The sequence below is a fragment of the Entelurus aequoreus genome, linkage group LG16, assembly GCF_033978785.1.
Source record: "Entelurus aequoreus isolate RoL-2023_Sb linkage group LG16, RoL_Eaeq_v1.1, whole genome shotgun sequence".
Classification (NCBI taxonomy): domain Eukaryota; kingdom Metazoa; phylum Chordata; class Actinopteri; order Syngnathiformes; family Syngnathidae; genus Entelurus; species Entelurus aequoreus.
In genome coordinates this window covers 28,522,003-28,548,894 of record NC_084746.1, presented here as the reverse complement: position 1 = coordinate 28,548,894, position 26,892 = coordinate 28,522,003, and the positions used below count along the sequence as shown (strand labels likewise).

The 26,892-nt window shown below is 39.9% G+C and overlaps 1 protein-coding gene across 2 annotated transcripts in view; it reads right to left on the bottom strand.

Moving 5' to 3' along the window:
- The window catches only part of asic1c (acid-sensing (proton-gated) ion channel 1c), a 177,471-nt gene that overhangs the window by 33,339 nt on the left and 117,240 nt on the right, over window positions 1-26,892 (bottom strand). For both annotated transcript variants that reach the window (XM_062022537.1, XM_062022538.1), the window contains exons 2-3: window positions 4,069-4,219; window positions 668-795 (exon numbers count right to left, since the gene is read on the bottom strand). In XM_062022537.1, the coding sequence (XP_061878521.1) occupies window positions 668-795; window positions 4,069-4,219 (279 nt within the window). The remainder of the gene's footprint in view (window positions 1-667; window positions 796-4,068; window positions 4,220-26,892) is intronic.

The window sequence follows — 26,892 nt, the reverse complement described above, 5'->3', positions numbered from 1 at the left end:
GACCTATTAGGCAAAACCAACCTTCCTTGCCTGTACCTGTTTTGTGTATTTGGGATTTACATTAATACCAAAAAATTAAAATCAAACCATGGAGACATGATGTTTATAAAACAATCTTGCCTCCCTTCATACTTTCTCCCAACGAGCCCAACTTGTGAGTTTTTTTCCCCAAAGTGTGACGTCAGCGTCAATAAATTCCCTCTTTTTCTCTAACCTGTTGTTGTGGGGTAGACTGGCTCATACATGCACATGCATCCTCCGCTGTTGCCATTTATAATACAAGTAGCAATTAGTTCTAACTTATATCTGTCAGTAGACTCGCTAAAAACTACAAAATGGTCTGTAAAACATAATCTATGCAAGATTTGGAGAAAATAACCACCATTATTATGTAGACCACAAGGAAGTGTTTAACCTGTAGAAAAAACAAAATCATAATCTGACCCCAACCAAAAACAACTGAATAGGGAACCGAACAAGCCGACTTTCTCCAGAGAGCCGAGCTGAAAAAGAGCCAAACTTCCCATCACTAAAAAGGAGGAGAGCAGATGCTAACTTTACATTTCCTGAAAGATTTTGCTCCTTCCACTGACTGGCGAGGATTTTGTGGCGCAAAACACAAGGTAAAGGCGGATGGTTATGAGGGGAGGCGGGAATGCTCAAGTACCAGTTGCTGCTGACATGACACAAAAGTTTGAAAACCAGGGGCCACGCCAAATCCCAGCTGGTCAATGAAGGGCGGCTCATCCTGGCTGTGGATCTGAACCTTGATTCCCGCTTCGTAGGAGGTCTCGTCTGTAGATACAGCACGCCACAGATGTGTGTGAAAACAGGGTTTTTTGGTTTTCATTTAGAGGATGGGGATTTTTTTTTCACTCCCACACTGCTTCCATTGGCAGGGATGCTGAGTGCAGCAGAACATCATGCTGGGAGGCAATATCACACGTTAGATTGATGACATGCAGTTAAGGAGTGTGTAGGAAGTGCTCAATAAATGCAAAAACTGAATATTGCATTATTTATAGACTGTTTTGAGGATAGTTCTTTTGACTTGCAAATTTCATGAAACTTTATGTGAAGCTGTTAACTTCTGAGAATACAGTGGAACCTCTAAAAGTGGGTTGACTTTGTGAAGTCAGCCCACTGAGCATGTTTGGCTTTTGGTTTTCTGTCATTGTGATGCCAAAACAAAAGGGTGCCAGTGCTAGCAAAGAGAAAAGTGTAATGATAACCATAGAATAGGAGTTCCCCCGGGGGTTATTAGATTTAGACTTCCTTTTATTGTCATTCAAATTTGAACTTTACAGTACAGATAAGAACGACATTTCTGTGCATTAGCTCGTTGTAGTGCAGGATAAAAGAGCAATAAGGTGCAGATATAAATAAATAGATTACTGTACAGACAAATAAATTGCACTTTTTCATGTGCATCCACGTTTATGGATGTATGTTATATTGTCTTTATATTTTATTATAGCCTAGGCTGTTTTATAGCCAGTATGTAAGTGAGGCTAGGACAGTTTATACCCCCAGGTAGAAAATACACAAGGCTAATCAAATATAACCTTCTCAGTCAAAATACACCTTCAAGGAATGGGGTGAATCTAGACTACACCAGAAATGGTTAAAATTAAATATTAGTGACATAATACACATTTATTTTACCAAGTAGCATCAACACAACACTTACTGATTCCAGTAATAGCTATAAAACACTACTGGATGACAATATTGCAATGTTTTTTTTAGGCGTCTTTAGTAATAGAGGAGTTTTACTGTATTATAGTTTCATTATAGACTGGCTAACTTCAGTTTAGTTTGGGCAAGCCCAGAAAAATCCATTGGTTATAATTGGGCCTAGACTACTTAAAACCTGGGGCCCCACTATATGATTATCCATCAGTCCAAATTCCAAAAGGGGAGTACTGTATTTTTCGGACTATAAGTCGCAGTTTTTTTCATAGATTGGCCGGGGGTGCGACTTATACTCAGGAGCGACTTATGTGTGAAATTATTAACACATTACCGTAAAATATCAAATAATATTATTTAGCTCATTCACGTAAGAGACTAGACGTATAAGATATCATGGGATTTAGCGATTAGGAGTGACAGATTGTTTGGTAAACGTATAGCATGTTCTATATGTTATAGTTATTTGAATGACTCTTACCATAATATGCTACGTTAACATACCAGGCACGTTCTCAGTTGGTTATTTATGCATCATATAACATACACTTATTCAGCCTGTTGTTCACTATTCTTTATTTATTTTAAATTGCCTTTCAAATGTCTATTCTTGGTGTTGGGTTTTATCAAATACATTTCCCCAAAAAATGCGACTTATACCCCAGTGCGACTTATACATGTTTTTTTCCTTCTTTATTATGCATTTTTGGCAGGTGCGACTTATACTCCGGTGCGACTTATACTCCGAAAAATACGGTAGTTGTACTTTATTTTAGTTATATTATACAGTGTTTGTTAGTAACTTGTTATACTTATGTGACCTGTATACCTCTAAAATGATCGGACTCTGCAAAAACCACCCTGTTCCCTCCCTTTTGATTGTGTGTCTGTTCTTAGGTGACGTCCAAAGGTGAGGAGTTGTATTTTATTTTAGTTTTAATATGTAATAAGAGAGTGTATTTATACTTTGTATGACAGCGAGGTATGCTAAAATGCTTCTTTAAGACATTGCCTGTGCGTTATTCAAGGTTTTATGCGACAGTTTAAAGCAGGAATTAATTACAGTGCTACCTCAACTTAAGAGTGTCCCAAGTTACGAGTGTTTTGAGATAAAAGCTGTCTCCCAGCTGATTGTTATGCTTAAATTGCAAGCAAAATTGGAGTTACAAGCACCCCCACCATTAGTTGGAAAAGCAAATGTCACATAGAACCCCGTAAGATGCGGTCTGGTAGCATTAGCTTATAGCAAAAGTATGTGATTACTTTTCCAAGCATGGGAAGGAAGAAAGTGAGTGTGAAGGACAGTGCTGAGGAGAAGTGAATAATAGTAATTTAATTAAAGAAATACATCATCAAAAACATGTGTGGGGGGTACTAGGATGACAGCAATAATAATACTGAAATAAACTGCAACAAAAAACAGTGCAATAACAGTGCAATACATTTTCATAACATGGTCACTACTGCCTAGTTTCTCTTGTTATATTCTTATTTTTACTGTTATATTTTTATTCTCATTGTTTCTTTTTATTTTTATTGTTATATTTTCTATTTTATTTCCATTTCTACCCCCATTATTTACTTTTTTAAAAATTCGATCTCAATTCTGTACACTGCTGCTGGAATTAAAATTTTCCTGAGGGAACTTTCCTGAAGGAATCAATAAAGTACTATCCATCTATCTATCTATCTATCTATCTATCTATCTATCTATCTATCTATCTATCTATCTATCTATCTATCTATCTATCTATCTATCTATCTATCTATCTATCTATGTGTAGCCAACTTGGCGAAGCAGTTGGAGTGTTTCACTGCTAGTCTGCACCGTACTGAAGCAGAATGAGTCTGTGACGCCAACCAAGAATGTTAAAATAATATGTAAACAGTGGACAATTATCCATGAAAATAGGGATAAGCTGCTGATGGTGCTTTTGACTGAGAAGCAGCTGGAAGGAAGTCTACTCTCCAAGCTAAATGCTGTATATTATTATATTACTTCATAAAACCACTGTAGTTGTTCATACTACATTCTATTGTATTGTTTTTATACAATATTATCTAAAAGTGTGTTTTTTCTTTTTAAAAGAATGTAAAAATGGTGCTGTTTTAGTGTGGGGGAAAGCACCAAATACATTTATTTCAATTGATTTCAATGGGCAATGTTGATTGGCGATGCGTCAGAACCAATAAAGCTTGTAAATTGAGGCACTACTGTAATGTACTTGACATCCTTTCCTAGGTTTGGATGGTCTACTGTATGTTGTAAAAAAAAAAGTTGTACACCTGTGACATGTGTTGTGATGATTTCCAGGGTAAAAAAAAATAAGGACACTGACAATCTTTACATATGTTTAAAAAAAGAGTTTCACTAACCTGTATCCCCCCACACAGGTAAGTATTCATCTTGCTGAATGTCCAGCATGATCTCCAGGCCGTTCCCAGTGCCTCCTTTCAGCGTGGTCAACAGAGGGTTGCCGTCTAATCCCGAGTTGAAAGTGTAGCATTTTCCGTAGCGTGTGTAGATCTGCATGAAAAAGAACAGTGAGTTAAGACTGGGGTTTATATTACAGCAGAGTTTTTTTTTTTAACCTTTTTGACAGTGGGGCCAAACTATTCCAGTACAAATAACACTGAAACAGTAACCTTACTCTTGATTTCAATCATATTCAATAATTATATCCAACTTACTTACAGTTTAACAGGACAAACCTTGTCTAATGTTATGGAGGCCTGTGTTAATCACAAAGATTATTAATAAGGCTTAGGTCAGGCTGATTACAAAACAAATACTAATCAAATATACTGCAAAATAAGGGACTCATAAAACTGATGACAAATAAATGTACATACAATTATGAAGTGCTAAAATAAATTGAATAAAAATCTACCTTAATTTAATTTTTTTAAAATATATTTATGTCTTGAATAAGCTAAACTAAAGTTAAAGTGCAGATTAAAATACAGCTCTACCACTTTAGTCATAATTTTTGTGCTTAGAAAACTTCTCTCTGACTTTAACTCTTTAATGAATAATTTAATTCAATGAATAAAGGATTTGATATAGAGAACATTCAAACCCTTTATCCATTGAATCGAAAATACTGAAATTCCATGACATAGGGAATTTGCAAACAGCTAAAATTATGCACAAAGCAAACAACAATCTGCTACCCAAGAATATACAACAATTCTTCTCAACAAAAGAGGAGAAATATAATCTTAGAGACAAATGTAATTAAAATTTGTTTTGACGCACGTACAACACTTAAGACCTTCAGTATATCTGTATGTGGAAGTAAATTATGGAATGGATTAACTCAAACAATGTACTGGGTTCAATTCCCAGGCTGGGGGTCTTTCTGTGTGGAGTTTGCATGTTCTACCCGTGACTGCGTGGGTTCCCTCCGGGTACTCCGGCTTCCTCCCACCTCCAGAGACATGCACCTGGGGATAGGTTGATTGGCAACACTAAATTGGCCCTAGTGTATGAATGTGAGTGTGAATGCAGTGTTTCCCATAAACTGCCTAGATACCTGTGGAGGTGGGTGCGTGGCTATGGGCGTGGTCACCATGACATCATCGAGTAATTTGCATAATTTACTACAATGATTTGATTTTCTCTAAAAAGGCTCAAAAAATGTATTCTTACTAATTAATAATAACAGTTTTGTTTTAAACGTCCATCCATCCATCCATTTTACAATATAATTACAACACTTTATGTACATATTTATATACAGATTTGAACAATAAGTTATTCACTGAAATATATTTATTAATTGTGGTTCTTACAAAAAATGTATCTTATAAAATATAAAAGCTAAAATGTCTCAAAGCTCTGCCCTTTAATTAGTGCATACTATATAATTTAACTTTAGCCTACTACTACAACCATATTATTTACCAGCAACATAAAGTGAAACAGAGGCAGAGGTGTCCTGCCACAGTCAGTAACAAATAAACAGAAAACAGTAGTGGTGGTAGATAGACACAGAGCTTCATCAAACATCTGATCCACTGAACAAAGAGCTCCAAAAATCTTGAACTTTAGACTGCCATCCGTTTTACTCCCTACACTTAACCATGTGTTTCCTACTGCCTGCAGACTTTGCACCCTTTGTTATATACACATGTTGTGTTTCTAATATAAATACATTTAATAAAGTCAAATACAAATAAGGCAACAAGAGAAGTATCCTACACACAAAAAAATAAAAAAATAAAAACAATTAAATTTTAAATTTTTATTTTATTTTTTTATTTTTATTTTTATTTGTGGCGGACGTAATTCTTTCGTGGCGGGCCGCCACAAATAAATGAATGTGTGGTAAACACTGGAATGTTGTCTGTCTATCTGTGTTGACCCTGCGATGAGGTGGCGACTTTTCCAGGGTGTACCCCGCCTTCCGCCCGAACGCAGCTGAGACCCCGAAATGGATGGCTGGATGGTAACAATAGAAGAGAACGTCAAACACAATTGCCACAAGTGGTGGAAAAGAGTATTACAACTGGGTACAGCTGCGGTGAAACACTGCTTTACAGTACTTTTAGGTATTTCATTGCATGTTGCAGCTGTTCCAAAGCTGCAGCGCAAACAGTGCTTGCTTTTTACATATCATTAAGATTTCAGGAATTCCTAGCAGCAGCAGCAGCTATCAATCTCAGGCCCATTTCGCTCCAAATTCCCCACGAGAAGCACTGTTTTGTCGTGATTAAATAAAGAGCCGTCCGCGCTGAAGCTCAGCGGACACACAAACAAACTCTATTGGGTTTGTAAATAGATATTTCGCTAACTTGAGCGACACGTGGCAGAGAAGCTCGGGCACTCATTAAGGATTGATGTGTCATTTCCACTTAAGGCTTTCTATCCACTAAATGGGTGTCTGTGTCAATTAATCCGACAGGCTTGCAAGGAATGTGTTAGCAGCTCTTGCATTACCACTTGTTCAGCTTTTTTTGGGTGGAATACTCTTGTAACAATACAACAAATATTTACATACAAATGTGAAAACTAATTACTACATGTTGCAATTCAAAACTCAATCTTCATTTTGAAATAATGTGAGCAGTTTGAATTTTGAATGCAGCCTGAGGGTTGAAGGCCCCGTTTACACTAAGGGTAAATCACACCTAACCTTATCCGTGTCCACACACAACAATGCCACCGTTTAAGACCCCCGCCCGCTCCGTCCGCCGACGCAACGCAACCTAGTACGCATGCGCGAGAAAAAAAATAAAAAAAATAAATAAAAAATCCACCTGAGCGTCCAACTGCTCCAACCTCTCCAGTAGATGACTTTACTTCACTGTGAAGTTGTTATTTAAAAGAGCTATATTGTAAATAGTTTGCTGTGCATTTTACATTTGTTTGCTGTGTTTTTTGTGCAATTTTTTTAAATCAAAAATGTACCTCCTTTGAACAATATCCAGTGTTGTGGTATTTCAATGAACTAGAATACAGTGTGCTGTGGGGCCCTGTTGTAGTTAATCACACCTGAGGCATCATAAATTAATCAAATCTTTAATCGACATGAGAAAGTAGACAATGCGATAAAGAACATTTTACAACAATTAATCTAGGGATCTAAATATATATATATATATATATATTAGGGCTGCAACAACTAATCGATTAAATCGATTAAAATCGATTATAAAAATAGTTGGCGATTAATTTAGTCATCGATTCGTTGGATCTATGCTATGCGCATGCGCAGAGGCAATTTATTTTTATATTTTTTTTTAAATGTATTTATTTATTTATTTTTTAATAAACCTTTATTTATAAATTGCAACATGTAGAAACAGCTGAGAAACAATAATCAAAATAATTATGGTGCCAGTATGCTGGGTTTTTTTCGCAATAAAATACTGGAAAGGATAGAAATGTAGTTTGTCTCTTATATCCGATTATTAATCGATTAATCAAAGTAATAATCAACAGATTAATCGATTATCAAATGAATCGTTAGTTGAAGCCCTAATATATATATATATTGTTGTGGGTTGACTCCGCCTTAGGGGTATTCTTTCGTGAGATATGGCATCAGGGGATAAGCTAGGTCATCCAAAATAAAAAAAAGGGAGCGGATCTTCATCTTCCAGCAGTTGTTTGGGACACGAGGGGATGGTTCCATCTTTCAGCTGCGTGCTAATGGCGGAGTTAGCGAAGATGCGGGCATCACGCACGTTGCCTGGCCATTTCACAGTCCCATCAATAAAGCATTATTGTTAAGTCACACACTGGCTGTATCACATCCATGGGAGGAAGGGACGAAGTTTTTCGGTAAATAGAATCACAGCTGCGAAAGTTTTCTTGCCGTCTGAGAAGTGTTGTATCGGAAATAGCTGCAATCGCGTGTTTCCTTCTTTATTCATGTGTGATTTCCACAAGCGTCTGTACATGTAGAAGAAGGAGAAACACGGGCATGTCTGGATGACTCGCATTCATCTTTTTAACCTCGGTTGTTATGAAACTCACTGTGGTGCGGTCTTTCTGGCGTCACTTCCTGTGTTGGCGAGATCTTTCTGGCGTCACTTTCTCTCCGAACTCACTTTGTAAACGATCAATGAGTCCATACAAAGCTAAGTGCCGGAGTTTCAAGAATTACACGGCTGACTTACCCATGTAAAAATTTGTCCGAGGAGGGGAACCTTAAACGCTGGTTTAGTGTGGCTGAAACGGGGCTTAGGCTAAATAATTATTTGTTTAAGGAGTTAAACGACTTAGTGTAGACATGGTCTACTAAATCCAAGAGAGGGGTTACACATTTTGAGCTAAATCTGAATGAAGCGCCGACAATAATCACGCATTTTAATGATAACGTGCAGATTTATTTGCCTTATTTTACATCTCAAACAATGTGGGTGTCCTGGCTGGTCCACCTATAACAATAAGGCACTCATCTTCGCGATTTGGGGTCACCCAAATAGCACCCCAGTTATTCTTAATACAATCATTATACAGTACAACCATTGCATTTTGTTGCTTTATCATGCTTCAAATCCACACAGTGAAAGTGTAAAGGACAGCAACTGTGCAATTAATCAGCCACACTTGCTTGCATCTCACTTTCGAGCACATTCAAGCCTTTTCAGTATGTTTGAATGATGTCATTGGAGCGGAAACACTCAATGAAAATATTACCAGCTGTTTCTTGCAAATGCCATCCATTTCCATAGCAGTCAGCTGTCAGTCAACCCAAATACATTTTTCTCTCCCATTGCTTCAATGTTTTAAATGCAAGAGGTTAAAATGTTAATTGGAACTAGGGTAGCATGTCTGACTATTGCAAGTTTGTGATCAACACACTCCATATAGGCATTGTAATGATGCCATGACATCGATTTCACACCACAGTACAGTGAACCAACGACAAACTGCATGTTTTGGCTTCTTTTTTGGCTTTTTGCAACTAACTACTGAAGAAGGACCAGTCCCATTAACAGGTGTTAAAAACAAAATGGAGAACAGAACAAAACTATACATGTGATGTTGCTAGATCAGTGGTTCTTAACCTTGTTGGACGTACGGAACCCCACCAGTTTCATATGCGCATTCACCGAACCCTTCTTTAGTGAAAAATAAAATGTGTTTTTTTTTCAAATTCAAGACAAAGTTATATGTTTTTGGTAACACTTTAGTATGGGGGAACATATTCTAAGTAACAAAGACTTAATTTAGAGTTATTTGGTTAGGGTTAGGGTCAGGGTTAGAGGGTTAGGGTTATAATAAGGCCATGCCGAATAAGGCATTAATAAGTACTTAATAATGACTAGTTAAGAGCCAATATGTTACTAATTTGCATGTTAATAAGCAACTAATTAATGGTGAATATGTTCCCCATACTAAAGTGTTACCATGTTGTTTTACTGGTGCATAAAATGAACCGTGCATGAACATCACCTTGTTCAAACAACAAAACCAACACAGTGCATAAACTCACAACAAACTACACACCTGCAAACCAGTCTGCTGTTGCCGTATCCGTAATACGCCGATAGGGAGAATTTTGTATTTACACGATGAGTCGGGTGTGTTTTGACCTACGCCGAACCCCTGAGGTCGACTCACCGAACCCCTAGGGTTCTATCGAACCTAGGTTAAGAACCACTGTACTACCGTAATTTCCGGACTATAAGCCGCACCTGACTATAAGCCGCACCAGCTAAATTTAGGGGAACATACAGATTGCTCCATATATAAGCCGCACCCGACTATAAGCCGCAGGGTTTTGATGTGTAATTACCGTAGTATATAGGGGTTCCTGCTACCACGGAGGGGATTGTCGGGACAGAGATGACTGTTTGGGAACGCAAAGCGTCCCATTTATTAACAATAAATCTTTCAATCATTCAATCAAACTTTCACATCTTTGACATGGCGAACAGCATTCGTGCAGAGTACAAATAATACAACGGTGCAAAGTAATACAAAGTGCTCACCTGTACGTTATCAAAATAACCAGCCTACCGGTATATGAAAAGTCAGTCTTTAATCATTGTGTCATCGTCTTCCTCCTGCGTACTAAAACCACCGAAATCCTCTTCGTCGGTGTCGGAGAAGAACAGGCCGTAAATAAGCCGCACCCTTGTATAAGCCGCAGGGACCAGAACGAGGGGAAAAAGTAGCGGCTTATAGTCCGGAAATTACGGTAGATGTAATACGTTTTAAAGTGGTGAACTTATTTTCACACACAAGTAAGAATGACAGTTTTGTCATTTGTGATTTTGGTTTTGATTGCAGTAATTAATTAACCTATTTCTCCACTAGACTGTCAAGAGTTGAAATGTCACTTAAAACAGTGGCAATGATAAAACATCACATTATTTTCTAAACTTTTTTTTTTTTACATCAAATTTTTTGTATAATGTACATATCACTTTTGCAAATTAGGATATTTTTATCTGAAAAAAATATATAGACTTTACTCCGACATCATATTGGTTGTCAAAATTGGGCTATCACGGACACGGCCGTCAGCATTTTTCTATGCTATTCAGTCTCAAGATTTGATTGCGTGAGAATACAATATTTTTTTTCCGTCACTCACAGACACCAGTGACCGAGATGAATGCACTCGCCAGTAACAAAGAGACCTGCTGGAAAAATAGTGCTCATATAACCTCACTAACAACTTTGACGATGCCTTGCGCGAAATTATTGATAGTATAGCACCGCTAAAGCAAAAAAGGGCCCCTAAAAGGCGCACCCCATGGTTTACAGAAGAAATTAGAGCTCATAAATGATCATGTAGAAAACTGGAACGCAAATGGCGCGCGACTAAACTTGAGGTTTTCCATCAAGCATGGAGTGATAGTTTAATAACTTATAAACGCATGCTTACCTTAGCTAAAGATAAATATTACTCAAATCTCATCCGCCTCAACAAAAACGATCCTAAATTTCTGTTTAGTACAGTAGCATCGCTAACCCAACAAGGGACTCCTCCCAGTAGCTCCACCCACTCGGCAGATGATTTTATGAATTTCTTTAATAAGAAAATTGAACTCATTAGAAAGGAGATTAAAGACAATGCATCCCAGCTACAACTGGGTTCTATTAACACAAATACGACTGTATATACGACGGACACTGCCCTCCAAAATAGTCTCTCTATTTTTGATGAAATAACATTAGAGGAATTATTACAGCGTGTAAGTGGGATAAAACAAACAACATGTTTACTTGACCCACTTCCTGGGAAACTTATCAAGGAACTGTTTGTATTATTAGGTCCATCAGTGTTAAATATTATAAACTTATCACTTTCCTCCGGCACTGTTCCCCTAGCATTCAAAAAAGCGGTTATTCATCCTCTGCTCAAAAGACCTAACCTCGATCCTGACCTCATGGTAAACTACCGACCGGTCTCCCACCTTCCGTTTATTCCTAAAATTCTCGAAAAAATTGTTGCACAGCAGCTAAATGAACACTTAGTGACTAACAATCTCTGTGAACCTTTTCAATCCGGTTTCAGGGCAAATCACTCTACGGAGACAGCCCTCGCAAAAATGACTAATGATCTATTGCTAACGATGGATTCTGATGCGTCATCTATGTTGCTGCTTCTTGATCTTAGCGCCGCTTTCGATACCGTCGATCATAATATTTTATTAGAGCGTATCAAAACACGTATTGGTATGTCAGACTTAGCCTTGTCTTGGTTTAACTCTTATCTTACTGACAGGATGCAGTGTGTCTCCCATAACAATGTGACCTCGGACTATGTCAAGGTAACGTGCGGAGTTCCCCAGGGTTCGGTTCTTGGCCCTGCACTCTTTAGTATTTACATGCTGCCGCTGGGTGACATCATACGCAAGTACGGTGTTAGCTTTCACTGTTATGCTGATGACACCCAACTCTACATGCCCCTAAAGCTGACCAACACGCCGGACTGTAGTCAGCTGGAGGCGTGTCTTAATGAAATTAAACAATGGATGTCCGCTAACTTTTTGCAACTCAACGCTAAGAAAACGGAAATGCTGATTATCGGTCCTGCTAGACACCAACATCTATTTAATAATACCACCTTAACATTTGACAACCAAACAATTAAACAAGGAGACTCGGTAAAGAATCTGGGTATTATCTTCGACCCAATTCTCTCGTTTGAGTCACACATTAAGAGTGTTACTAAAACGGCCTTCTTTCATCTCCGTAATATCGCTAAAATTCGTTCCATCTTGTCCACTAGCGACGCTGAGATCATTATTCATGCGTTCGTTACGTCTCGTCTCGATTACTGTAACGTTTTATTTTCGGGCCTCCCTATGTCTAGCATTAAAAGATTACAGTTGGTACAAAATGCGGCTGCAAGGCTTCTGACAAAAACAAGAAAGTTTGATCATATTACGCCTATACTGGCTCACTTGCACTGGCTTCCTGTGCACTTAAGATGCGACTTTAAGGTTTTACTACTTACGTATAAAATATTACACGGTTTAGCTCCAGCCTATCTCGCCGATTGTATTGTACCATATGTCCCGACAAGAAATCTGCGTTCAAAGAACTCCGGCTTATTAGTGATTCCCAGAGCCAAAAAAAAGTCTGCGGGCTATAGAGCGTTTTCTATTCGGGCTCCAGTACTCTGGAATGCCCTCCCGGTAACAGTTAGAGATGCTACCTCAGTAGAAGCATTTAAGTCCCATCTTAAAACTCATTTGTATAATCTAGCCTTTAAATAGACCCCCCCTTTTTTAGACCAGTTGATCTGCCGTTTCTTTTCTTCTCTCCTCTTCTCCCCTGTCCCTTGCGAGGGGGAGTTGCATAGGTCCGGTGGCCATGGATGAAGTGCTGGCTGTCCAGAGCCGGGACCCCGGGTGGACCACTAGCCTGTGCATCGGTTGGGGACATCTCTGCGCTGCTGACCCGTCTCCGCTCGGGATGGTTTCCTGTTGGCCCCGCTGTGGACTGGACTCCCGCTGATGTGTTGGATCCACTGTGGACTGGACTTTCACAATGTTATGTCAGACCCACTCGACATCCGTTGCTTTCGGTCTCGGGGGGTTACCCACATATGCGGTCCTCTCCAAGGTTTCTCATAGTCATTCACCGACGTCCCACTGGGGTGAGTTTTTCCTTGCCCGTATGTGGGCTCTGTACCGAGGATGTCGTTGTGGCTTGTACAGCCCTTTGAGACACTTGTGATTTAGGGCTATATAAATAAACATTGATTGATTGATTGATTGATATTGATTTTAAGACACGGGTAAACAATGAAGAAGGGTCATCAAACAACTGTAGAGCAGTTAAGAAAATATGCATTTTACCGACATTAAACAGCATTTAATGTTGTGATTTTTCAAAAATGGTAATGAAAGAAAGAGGTCATCTTCTATTGAGGATTGTATTCAGTGGCGGCTGCTTGTCTTTCATGTAGGGGAAACTTATTTTTTTTTTAGCTACTCTCTAAACATCATTTGGAGGATTGTAAAATGTTCCATATCAACAATGGAATGAAACTTGTTAATCAAAACGGATTCAGTCTCACACAGATCATCTAATCATCATGCGGAAGCGCAGCATCCAGGCCAGCTGAGGCCAAGCCCACTTTTTATTCATGTGACGCGTGGCTCGCATGTACAGTAAGTGATAGCAGTCGTGATCCCAATATGCAGAAAACCGCAGGAGGCAGCCTGTAGGAAAAATGTATTTCTTCTCAGGCAAAACACAAGAAAAGAGCAGCTTGGAAGCTCTGGAGCACAGGGAAGGCTCTGCAATACAAAATAACTAAAGCGGCTACAAAGTATACTTCTCAGAATGCTGTAGTAGCATACAGAAAGTGCAATGTCCCGACAACAGAAAGCAGCCACGGCTGAACTAAAATAGACTTGATTGTTCAGCCAGCGCTCAGGGACAGGATCAGGAAACAGGAAGCAACCAAAATAAGAGCTCTCGACAGGAACTAAACCACCAAACATAGAAAAACACCAACAAACTCAAAAAAAGATATGACCTGCGGCCAACAAGTCATGACAGTACCTCCTCCTTAAGAGATGGATTCTAGATGTCCCCAAAAAAACAGAACAAGTCCAAAGTCACGGGAGGTTGGAGGAAGGAATAGGTGGCGGGTCACCTGGCCATATGTCCCCGAAGCCATTGGGGAACTGTCAGATGGTGGCGGCGTTGCATCTGGCGAGGCGGGCATCCACAGAATGACCACATCCATGGCCGACGAGGAGGCAGATGCGAGTGGGGACAGGGTTCTAGCAGCCGTGAAGGTCTACGCCCAAGTCGAGCACGAGGTCGAGCTGGAGATCGAGCAAGATGCTGCGGACCCACTAGAGGTGGCATCAGACCCACCAGAGGCAGAGCTGGAGGTGGCATCGGACCCACTGTCGGCAGAGCTAGAGGTGGAACAGGAACTGGACCAATCAGAGGCTTTAGCAAGCATGGAGCATGAACCGGTGGCTCCACAACCTTGATTTGGCGTGGTGCAGAAAAAGGTGGCGCCAGAGCTTTGAGTCTGTGAGGAGCTAGAATAGGTGGCTCCAAAACCTTGAGCAGCAGGGGTGCTGGAACCTGAGCTTCAAGAAGCTGGGGTGGTGAGGTAGGCGAAGATAGAGCTTCAAAAAGATGTGAAGTCGGTTCTGTCGCTTTGAAGAGCATGTGCATGCCTTGTGGTGGCTGGCTAGCTGCTTTAGCCAGAGAAAAAGTGTCTGGGTGTTGGTGACTCAGCCTCAGCTAGCTCCAACGAGCTTGGACTGCAGTGGCTAATAGCCCAAGCCGAGAATAGGGAGGCAAAGTGGGAAATGACTTGACCACCGTTGCAGAGGAAGGGTACCACACTTGATCCACCAGAACATTTATCCAATGACTCTCTAAATTGGCTGCAGTGGAACAACCCACTCTATGCTCCCCAATTGAAGTCAATGGACGCTTAGCTTTAACACTTTTTAAAGCACTTTGACACGCTTAGCTTCAACACTGTTTAATGCCCTGTGACGCTACCACAATGAATGTAGGAAGTCCTGTCAGCTGTCGTAAAAGTAGCTTATTCTAAACCAATTTTAGTAAGTGAAATGTAAAAATGTAAGTACATAATAGACCACTTATTTCTTTTGACATTTCAGGGAAAGCTGAGCTTCCCTTTCAGTCTTAGAGCAATTGTCACTAGTTGTCTTACAGTTAGGTCAATACGGTAAAGTTTATAGGAGGTAGGCCTCTGTTAAAACTTAGACGACCTACCCATAGACCAGTGACGTGCGGTGAGGTTCATGACTGGTGAGGCACGGACTTCATCACAGTCAGATTTACAAACATATTAACCCTAAAGAGTATCTTATTCACCATTTGATTGGCAGCAGTTAACGGGTTATGTTTAAAAGCTCATACCAGCATTCTTCCCTGCTTGGCACTCAGCATCAAGGGTTGGAATTGGGGGTTAACACCAAAAATTATTCCCGGGCGCGGCGCCGCTGCTGCCCACTGCTCCCCTCACCTCCCAGGGGGTGATCAAAGGATGGGTCAAATACAGAGGACACATTTCACCACACCTAGTGTGTGTGTGACAATCATTGGTACTTTAACTTAACTTTAACTTTACACATACAAACTGTAGCACACAAAAAAGCACATTTAATAAAAAAAAACGTTATTATGGTCTTACCTTTACTTATAAGTACGGAAACAGTGGTGTTCGTGTTGGAGGAGTTGTGAATGAATGAAATATGAAATCCGTGCTGCAGTCTGCAGGTGTACCTAATGTTGTGTCCCTGCGGTCGTTCGCGGCTCCTCCGGCGCGAGCATTGTTGTTTTTGCACTTTTTGGCTTCTTGTTAAGTGACTTTTTTTGGGTGGATTCGGTCTTTCACGTGGAGGGTTTGGGTGTGGGCTTTGGTTGGTGTGGCGCTCCCGTAAGGGGTGCATTCTGCGGCGGGAGTGTTAACCGGCACAAGGAGGCGGGGTTACTGCGAGCCTCACACAGTGTGTCTTCGCAGCAGTTTTATGATTGCTCAGCACAAGAAATACGTTACACACATACAGTTGTTGACAAAATACACTGTACATTATATACCTCAGCTAACTAAACTATGGAAATGTATAATATAATTCATATAGCAATACGGTCTCACTGCACAACAGGCCAGCAGTTAGCCGAGTCATTGCGCACAATCCATGTTGAGGCTCAACGCAGTGACGTGCCTCAACTGGCTGCTGATCACCGCACCGTCTCTTCTCAGTATTTGAACGGCAAATGTGAAAATAAAAATACAAATAATCTAAAACTGGTGAAGTTAAATGGAAAATAACTTTAGTATAATCACTGGATACATATAACAATTTAATTATTATTTTTTTCTTTTTACATTTTTTTTCTTTCCATGATGGCAGGTGTGGCCGTGCCTCCCCTGCCTCTAGTGACTGCACGTCACTGCCTTAGACGTAAATTGGGGTTGGGACAAGAGGGACCTGTCCCCTGCACTTTTTCAAAAAGCTATTTTTGTCCCCTACTTTTTACCATCCAAAAATTATATTAGGCTATTGAATGGTGACAAGTCAAACATTAGAGTCAGGTGGAAAATGGCCACTCATGCTGAAGATTGTCCCTTTGCACTGCCCACAAGCTCAATGATTTACTTCCTGGGCCTGTGTTCTTGCCATCGTAAACATTTTTGACAACAAGCAGCAGCTGACCAATCGGCAGTCCGATGAGAGATAAGAGCGAGTTGGCCTCCACAGGCAGAAGGAATCACGAACAAGAAGGACAAATCCAAAATCCAAACAAGAGGAGTCTCATCCTCCACTCAAAAGGTAGTTAAGTTGTTGATTAAGGGAAAACGATCGCTTATTCAGCTTTGTGATCCCTGGTAGTGCTATAGCTTAAGATATAGTATTTTGTTCCCACAGACATATTTCCCAGCCAGGACATACAGCACAAAGTAAACACAAAACTAAATCTCACTTCAGAAAACCACTGTCAGTAACTACAGTTCGTCGTTACATCTGTAAGTGCAAGTTAAAACTCTACCATGCAAAGCCAAAGCCTTTTATCAACAACATACCCAGAAACGCAGCCGGCTTCCCTAGGCCATCTAAAATGGAATGATGCAAAGTGGAAAAGTGTTCTGTGGTCTAACGAGTCCACATTTCAAATTGTTTTTGGAAACTTTGGACATCGTGTCCTCCGGAACGAAGAGGAAAAGAACCATAGCCAAATATGAACAGTTTTGCTCAATAAAGTGATAGATGGAATTCTTGTCTTTAAAGCGTCTTGACGGATGTTACAATAATTGAACAGTGTCGACGAACATTGTTTTATCAGTTAGGGCCGCTTGTTGTCATGGTTGCATAGCAAAATCCTACACAACAAATAATTGTGTGAATGCTTTGGAGCATTCACACATATGGTTTTCTACACCAAAATTCATCTATTTATTATTCTTCTTCTCCAGATTTTGGCACACTCTACCTTCCACATTTTTCACCCGATTCAAACCGTTCCAACTTCAAACTGTTCAACCTATTCGGGAATCGCGGGCTTTCCCTTGACAAATTCCAAAAATTCCCAGATTTCCCAGAATTCCAGGTTTTACGGGACATTTTTCCCATTTAAAGTGAATTAGCCATTTTTCAAACATTTACCATTTCCAAATTTTTCAACCAATTCAAACCATTCTACCTTCAACACATTCCACCATTTTGGAAATTCATACTACTCTTTTTCTAAGTCCAAAAACAATTCCAGAATTTTCCACAATTCCTGGTTTTCCAAAGCCCTATTTCCATCCTTTTTTCTGGCGACTACTCCTTCCACATTTTTCAACGCATTTCAACCGTTCCACCGTCAAAACATTTCTGTTAATCAGGACAGGAAGTAAAAAGGACGTTGTTTTTTGAACTGGAAAAATTCCCTGTTTTCCCAAAATTCCAGGAATTCCGTAATACCATTTCTCAATTCAACATGTTACTACTTCAACATTCCTTGACCGATTTGAAAAATTCCAAAACCAACCATTTCAACTCATTTAGACTATTCAAGTTTTTTACCATTTTCAAAAAAATTCACATTTTTCCCGAAATTCCCCAAATTTTTGGAAATTCCAATTGAAATCAATGGGACATTCTTCAGAGTTCCACAACTCCCACATTTTTCATCGGATTCAAACCGTTCCAACTTAAAAATATTCAGCCTGTTCGGGAATTGTGTGCTCAACTTCAACAATTCTAAAAAAATTCCCAGATTTTAGTTCAGCTTCGGCATTGGAGCATTCACACGCAATTCCTCCAGGAATTGCCTCATCTAGTTATGTATTTATTTTGTGTAGAGTTCAGATTGGATTTTATTTGGTGCGCGGCATCGATTTGCTGCGAGCAGAGGACGCGAGAGCAGTGCGAAATTGCGCACACCTCAGAGGGAACGTTGCTCATACCATCATGTTATCTCTTTTTACATACTGTGCTGAAGTTCCTGGAGGTGCAGGCATCACCACGAAACCTGCACTCTAGCAGCATGTCATCCAGCTGGTGCCCGAGGCGACCCATCATCTCGGTGGTGTTGACGCGGTAACCGGCAGGCCGGGTGTAGTTGTTCAAGTCCAGCAGGCTGAGTAGACCCTGTTTGTGGCTCTCCTTCAGGATGGCCAGACTCCTCTCCATCACCGTGTGGTTGGCGTACATGAGGTCCATCCAGTAGCCGCTGTGATACAGGTCCTCCCTGGTCAGACCGGACGCCCGGAAGACGTTCTTATTGCAGAAGGTAACTGCGGGGAAGGACATGTTGTGAGCCCACACCATATAGATCTTGGTGACGGCAGGGTAGGACATCAGGTAGAGGACTCTGTTTCTGGACCAGGTGAGGAGGAAGGCGATGCAGAGGAAAAAGGCCACGATCCACGTCACACGCTGCAGTTTGGTTTTGTCCGGGGAGAAAATGAACTTCAACCCATGGACTTTGGTCCTCATTATGAAACCCACTGTGATCTTCTTCAATGATTCTTTGGACGAGTTTGGGAGCGTGATGTCTTTGCTGCCGTCTTGTCCCAAAGAGAGCGACTCACACATGGATGGCTTTAACATAATTTTCTGTTAATTAGTAGCTACCCAACCTTACTGCTCCAATGTGACAAAAAAACCCTCCAAGCAGCGATGACGGGACCCTTCGTGTGCGGCGATCACATCAGAAATCTACACTCCTCGGGAAGTGTAAAACTGACCTACATGAAATCACCACTCCCTCCTTGGAGGAATTCAGGCTACACAATGAAATCACCAGTCCATCCTTGGAGGAATTCAGGTGTAAGCGATGTCTTCACTCCCACAAGCACTTAAAAAAAAAAACAATCCCTTGTTGCTCACTCTCCAGTATCACAAAACAATCGCCGCCTTTCTCTTCTTGTGGCAAGGAAAACCACAATCCTCCTTCCTTTTTTCCACAGAAGCTTCTTAAGAGTGTTGACTTGCAGCTCGCCGAAAGGAATAGAACGCTTGTTGCGCTCCACACACACTCTTTACAGCGGGGAGAAATGAGGTGGAGCCATCGAATGAAAAGGTTCTCCTCCGGTGATAAAGCAGCCGACTTCCAAATGGATATACATCAATCAGTTGAAAAATAACTGCGGTAATAAAACTGTGACGCAAAATTTATGATCCTTGTTATTAAATTAACTGCAGCTTGTTTTTACATCAATATATCTATATAGAAACTAGAGCATGAGAGAGAGAAAGATCTACAATAAGAAATGTTTAAGCTGTCATTGAAAAAAATTACATGTGAATGTTTAGCAGGAAAACCTAATTACAAACTGTGGTGGAACAGCTAATGAGAAAAAAATAGTTAAATCACTGTGTCCATCGGGTATTGTTTTACTTAAACAACCACAATGTACCGTATTTTCCGGCCTATAAGACGCACTTAAAATCCTTTTTCCTAAAAACTCGACAGTGCGCCTTATGTACGGAATAATTCTGGTTTTGCTCACCGACCTCGAATCAATTTTATTTGGTACATGGTGTAATAAGTGTGACCAGTAGGTGGCAGTCAAACATAAGAGATATGTGTAGACTGCACTATGATGGCAATATGACTCAAGTAAACAACACCAACATCTTATATGTTCCATTGAAAATATAGAAAATTACACACGGCGCTGAAAAATCGATCAAAATGTTTTAGTACAACTTTGGTAAGCTATGAAGCTGCACAGCTTGATGTGCTTTAACATACCAGTATTATTATGGTGTGTGTATAAGGTAAGACATATTATTTGGCGTTTTGTTTCGCAATATTATGCAAAAGCAACTTTTCTTACCTTCTGGTACCTGCTGATGTGTATTTGGGATCTGCATAAGTCCTGAAAAATTGTGCAGGTCCACCCTTGTAGATCTTTGCCGACACCGTAGTCGATAAGCTTCTTCTTTTTCTCTATCTTCTTGTTATGGGACATTCATCCGCCGCTGTTGCCATTTCTAATATAAAGTAGTATAAAGTTCTTACTTATATCTGTCAGTAAAACATACCGGTGTAGTGAGTTAACATTATTCACCCAAGGAACTTTAGTTATTAGAGAGTTCCGGTCGGACGTTTTTTCACTGACACATTTCCGGCGTTGTTGTTTCCAGATGAGGAGATGTGCTGCGTTATTCATTTAAGTAAAGTCTGAATGTCATTAAAACAGTTAGCTCCATCTTTTGACACTTCTTCCACACCCGTCCTTGCACGCTACAACGCTAAAACAAAGATGACGGGGAGAAGACGCTGTCGAAGGTGAGCCACGTAAATAAGACCGCCCACAAAACGGCGCACCCGGAAGCTACTGTCAGAAAGCGGCTTGAAGATGATCTGTAAAACATAATCTATGCAACATTTTGACCAAAGAACCACCATTACATGTTATGTAGACCACAAGGAAGTGTTTTACATTTAGAAAAAAAATAAAATAATATGACTCCTTTAATGCGCCTTATATATGAAAAAATATAAAAACTAGACCATTCATTGGCAGTGCGCCTTATAATCCAGTGCACACTATGGTCCAGAAAATGCGGTATTCCAACTCACACACTACTATACTGTACAACAAGGCTGCTCGACTGGCAGCCCGGGAGCCAAATCCGGTTCGGGAATGACACCACACTGGCCCCCCGAGTTCAGTTCAAAACATAGGAGGCAAACATTTTTGCAGCAAATTCCTACAAACACGAGTGCTCCTGTTGAACTTGGACCACTGTGAACACATTGGCAGATCCTGGCATTGACATTTTGGGGTCTAAACTTGTGAATTGCATAACTGAGGAGTTCCTTAAGGCACCCCTTCACGTCATTTCCTTTTTGACTGTTACAATTTTTTTTCAGAATGTGATTTATGTAACTAAGATGTTGCTGCAGCTTGTTTACTTCAGATGCAGTCAGTACCGTATTTTCCGGACCATAGGGCGCACCGGATTATAAGGCGCACTGTCGATGAATGGTCTATTTTTTATCTTTTTTCATACATAAGGCGCACTGGATTATAGGGCGCATTAAAGGAGTTATATATATATATTTTTCGAAATTCAAAACACTTCCTTGTGGCCTACAAGAAGAAAGAAGAAGATTATCGACTATGGTGTCGCCACGGACTACAAAGGCACAAGCGCACAATTTTTCAGCATTTATGCAGATCCCAAATACAGATCAGCACATTATGCGGTGTGGCTTCATAGCTTACCAAAGTCATACTAAAACATTTTGATAGATTTTTGAGCGCCATGTGTAATGATTTATATTTTTAAGGAACATAAAATGTTGGTGTTGTTTACTTGAGTCATATTGCCATTATAGTGCAGTCTACATGTATCTCTTACGTTTGACTGCCATCCACTGGTCACACTTATCATTACACCATGTACCAAATAAAATTGCCTAAGCAAAACCAGAATGATTCCTTACATTAGGCGCACTGTCGAGTTTTGAGGGGAAAAAAAGGATTTTAAGTGCGTCTTATAGTCCATAAAAATACAGTAATCATTTGTTCAACTTTTTTTTACTTATCTTGTGTTCCTTAAGGTTCCATATTGAGTCTTCTATCTTTTGGGCTATTCAACTGGCAAGTTCAGTTCGAAAAGTCACATTTTTGCTGCAGATTCTTAAAAACACTCGAATGCTGTTATAGAGATGATCTTTGACTAGATTGTTTGCAGAAGGTCCTTAAAAAAACCCAACAAATGACAAAATAAATACACCAAAATTAAATGTCCACTGTAGAGGACGCTGGTTCTTTGTAAGATACAAAATACAACTAATGCTGAAGGAAGAAGTCCGCCCCCAAACTCTCAACACCCCACCAGAGTGGTGTCTTATGTTGAAGACCCTGTTGTACGCCTATTTGCTCTATCACATAGTCAAATATTGTTTTTGTCTGCTTTAAATTGTTTAAATATTCTTTTTTGGCCTAACTTAAAAAGAAAATGGTTTGATGGCACTAACTGCAGGGGAAAGTCAGCAAAGCACCTATGAATCCAGCAGAGGGCTCTGTCCCTTAAGTCAATTCACACATCATTATTTGTTTTTATTACCATTTGCTGGCTGGGTCTTGTAATGTAGCCTTGACAAATAGCACAAATCTAGTGTATATACAAAATATCTCAGATTTATGACGTTTTTGGGCTTGTTGTTATGCTGAAAAACAGCAATGCAGGCCCAAGGGAGGGGCTGGTGCTGTGCTTCACAATGGCAAAATACATGTTGGAATTCATGTTTCCTCTCAATCAACCGCAGCTCCCCAGTGACGACTGCACTCATGCAACCCCAGACCATGACACTACTACCACCATACTTGACTCTCGGCGAAACACATATTACAAACCCCAAAACCAGTGAAGCAGGTTGTGTAAATTGTAAATAAAAACAGAATACAATGATTTGCAAATCCTTTTCAACCTATATTCAATTGAATAGACTGGAAAGACAAGATACTTAATGTTCGAACTGGAAAACTTTGTTGTTTTTTTCAAATATTAGCTCATTTGGAAAAAAGCTGGCACAAGTGGCAAAAAAGACTGAGCAAGTTGAGGAATGCTTATATGGAAAATACCACAGGTGAATAGGCTAATTGGGAACAGGTGGGTGCCATAATTGGGTATAAAAGCACCTTCCATGAAATGCTCAGTCATTCACAAACAAGAATGTGGCAAGGGTCACCACTTCGTGAACAAAATTGTGAGCAAATTCTCAGTTTAAGAACAACGTTTCTCAACGAGCTATTGCAAGGAATTTAGGGATTTCACCATCTACGGTCCGTAATATCATCAAAAGGTTCAGAGAATCTGGAGAAATCACTGCATGTAAGTGGCAAGGCTGTGACCTTTCGATCCCTCAGGCGGTACTGCATCAAAAATCGACATCAGTGTGTAAAGGATATCACCACACGGGCTCAGGAACACTTCAGAAAACCACTGTCAGTAACTACAGTTGGTCGCTACATCTGTAAGTGCAAGTTAAAACTCTACTATGTAAAGCCAAAGCCATCTATCAACAACACCCAGAAACGCCGCCGGCTTTGAGCTCATCTAAGATGGACTGATGCAATGTGGAAAAGTGTTCTGTGGTCTGACGAGTCCACATTTCAAATTGTTTTTGGAAACTGTGGACGTTGTGTCCTCCGGAACAAAGAGGAAACGAACCATCCGGACTGTTCTAGGTGCAAAGTTCAAAAGCCAGCATCTGTGATGGTATGGGGGTGTATTAGTGCCCAAGGCATGGGTAACTTACACATTAATGCTGAAAGGTACATACAGGTTTTGGAGCAAAATATGTTGCCATCCAAGCAACATTATCATGGTCGCCCATGCTTATTTCAGCAAGACAATGCCAAGCCACGTGTTACATCAACGTGGCTTCATAGTAAAAGAGTGCGCTTACTAGACTGGCTTGCCTGTAGTCCAGACCTGTCTCCCATTGAAAATGTGTGGCGCATTATGAAGCGTCAAATACGACAATGGAGACCCCCGGATTGTTGAACAACTTAAGCTGTACATCAAGCAAGAATGGGAAAGAATTCCACCTGAAAAGCTTCTATTCAATTGGATATAAGTTGAAAAGGATTTGCAAATCATTGTATTCTGTTTTAATTTACGAATTACACAACGTGCCAACTCCACTGGTTTTGGGTTTTGTACACCAACTACTTAGACAATAATGGCTGTGTGTTGAGTCATTTTCAGTGAATATTAATTATGTACTGGAAGTTGTACACAGACTACTCTTAAGTGTCTCCACAAGTCTGAATTTTTTATGGTATTATCCCTTGAGAAAATACATGGTAAAAAAAAATCCATGAATCCATGAGGAAAAAAATGTCCTAACGCCATCAAGACGTAATATGTTGAGATCGTGTGTCATGAAACAAATCGGAAATATAATATTCACCTGCTGTAGTGTGGACATATGACAATAGTCCCTTTTACACTGTCCGTAAAAGCAGGCATTTTCCCAACTTATTTCCAAGTTTGTACAAAAGGCAAAATGGGAGCATGAAGAAACAGACACTGCCCGTGTATAACAGAACATAATGGCGGGGGTGTAAAGTTTTGCACGTTTGATTCCCTGTTGTGCTGAAGTCTGTTGCTGACTGGCGTGTTGTCTTTTGCTGTGTGAAAGCACACAAACTTTACAGGAGTGCTGTTTAAAAAGCAAAGACATAAATGCTGAGTGTTCCATTTTTCAGGTGAAAGATACACTTATTTGTTGTTATTCAAGAACTCTGTGTAAAATACAACCTGTGCAGTGTCCACTCTATTCACTTTACTGACCCAGTCCATTGATTTCCTTTACACTGCATTTCTTTGGGGGGAAATGTCGATGAGAAATGACACGCCCTTAAAACGGACACTAGACACTCAATTGTGTGATACAAGCGCGGAGAAAATGGCAGCCCTTCTCAGAAATCGTCCCTCGTCAGCAGTTTGGCTCATTGTGGTTATTGCTTACATAAGAGGTTGCCTGCATAATGCAAAGCGATGGTAATCATCATAACTCCTGCTTTATACCCTTCAGCAGCTCCTATAGTGTCTGTGGTGCACTGCACTGAAGCATTGCATGGTATCTCAGCTCTAAAAAACAAATCGTATGGAAACCTTTATAGAGAATAAATGTAGTGTTACATGCAGAAAACGATGACAAACACATAAATGACTAATTAGGCAAGGCAAGGCAAGGCAACTTTATTTGTATAGCGCTTTTCATACACAAGGCAGACTCAAAGTGCTTCACAGACAACAAAGTGAAATGAAAGAAAATAAAAGCAAAATTAAAATGCAGACAATAAAAATAAATGCACTGATAAAATGAAGATTTATCACTTTTACCGTTATTGAAGACTCTTGTTGGCGAAGACGGCTATGAGCGGGGAGGAGGGGAGGGGAGAGCTACACAGACAACATTATTTCACGCGCTTGTCTTGAAATCAATAGTGTTTCTCACCTTCTTCATCAAAGTGCTTAAAACTTTGTTCGGCCTCGTGGCTCCTTATTTTGCAGTCATACAAAAAAATAAAATATTAAAAAAGCCTGAGATGGTATGCATAAACCGAAGTAGACTTTTGGTAAAAGTTTTCGTCAAAAACCGAGGTACCATTGTATGTATTCTTTTTTTTTACTCTTGACAAACTTCTTATTTTCGTTCTGTTTGTCCAAATAAAACTATTTTTTCCACTTGGTGGCAGTAGAAGCAACTTTTAATGAGATAGAAGTTCTTCTTTTGTCCGAGCTTTGGCTCTCTTACCTGTCCCTGATTGCGAATCAGGACTCACATGTCCCTGGTTGCCAATCAGGATATTTGCTATGGTAGCCCGGTCGAATCATTTTGCTTCATTTGTTTCAATACTTCTTAGCTTTCCCTATGCTTTGCTGAGGAAGTATTTTTAAAATGTTGTTAATAAATACATTTCACCTGCACTTCGCCTGCCGTCTCTGCATCCTGAAGTTCAGGTCATAACGTCAATCTTAGTGTTTCTCACCTTCTTCATCAAAGTGCTTAAAACTTTATTTGGCCTTGTGGTGACATATTTTGCAGTTTTACAAAATGTATTAAAAAAGCCTTACAATAACTGAGATGGTATACATAAACCGAAGCAGACTTTTGGTAAAAGTTTGTCAAAAACCGAGGTATCATTGTATCTATTCTTTTTTTTACTCTTTGACAAACTTCTTATTTTGGTACTGTTTGTCAAAACAAAAATGTTTTTTTTCCACTTGGTGGCAGTAGAAGCAACTTTTGCTGAGATATAATTTCTTCTTTTGTCTGAGCTTTGGCTCTCTTGCCTGTCCCTGATTGCCAATTAGGACTCACATGTCCCAGGTTGCCAATCAGGATACTTTTTATGGTAGCCCGGTCGAATCATTTTGCTTCATTTGTTTCAATACTTCTTAGCTTTCCCTATGCTTCCCTGAGGAACTATTTCTTTAAATGTTGTTAATAAATACATTTCACCTGCACTTCGCCTGCCGTCTTTGCATCCTGAAATTCAGGTCATAACGTCAATCAATAGTGTTTCTCACCTTCTTTATCAAAGTGTTTAAAACTTTATTTGGCCCTGTGGTGACATATTTTGCAGTTATACAACATGCATTAAAAAAGCCTTACAATAACTGAGATGGTATACATAAACCAAAATAGACTTTTGGTAAAAGTTTCCGTCAAAAACCGAGGTACCATTGTACGTTTTTTTTTTAAAACTCTTTGACAAACTTCTTATTTTGGTTCTTTTTGTCAAAATA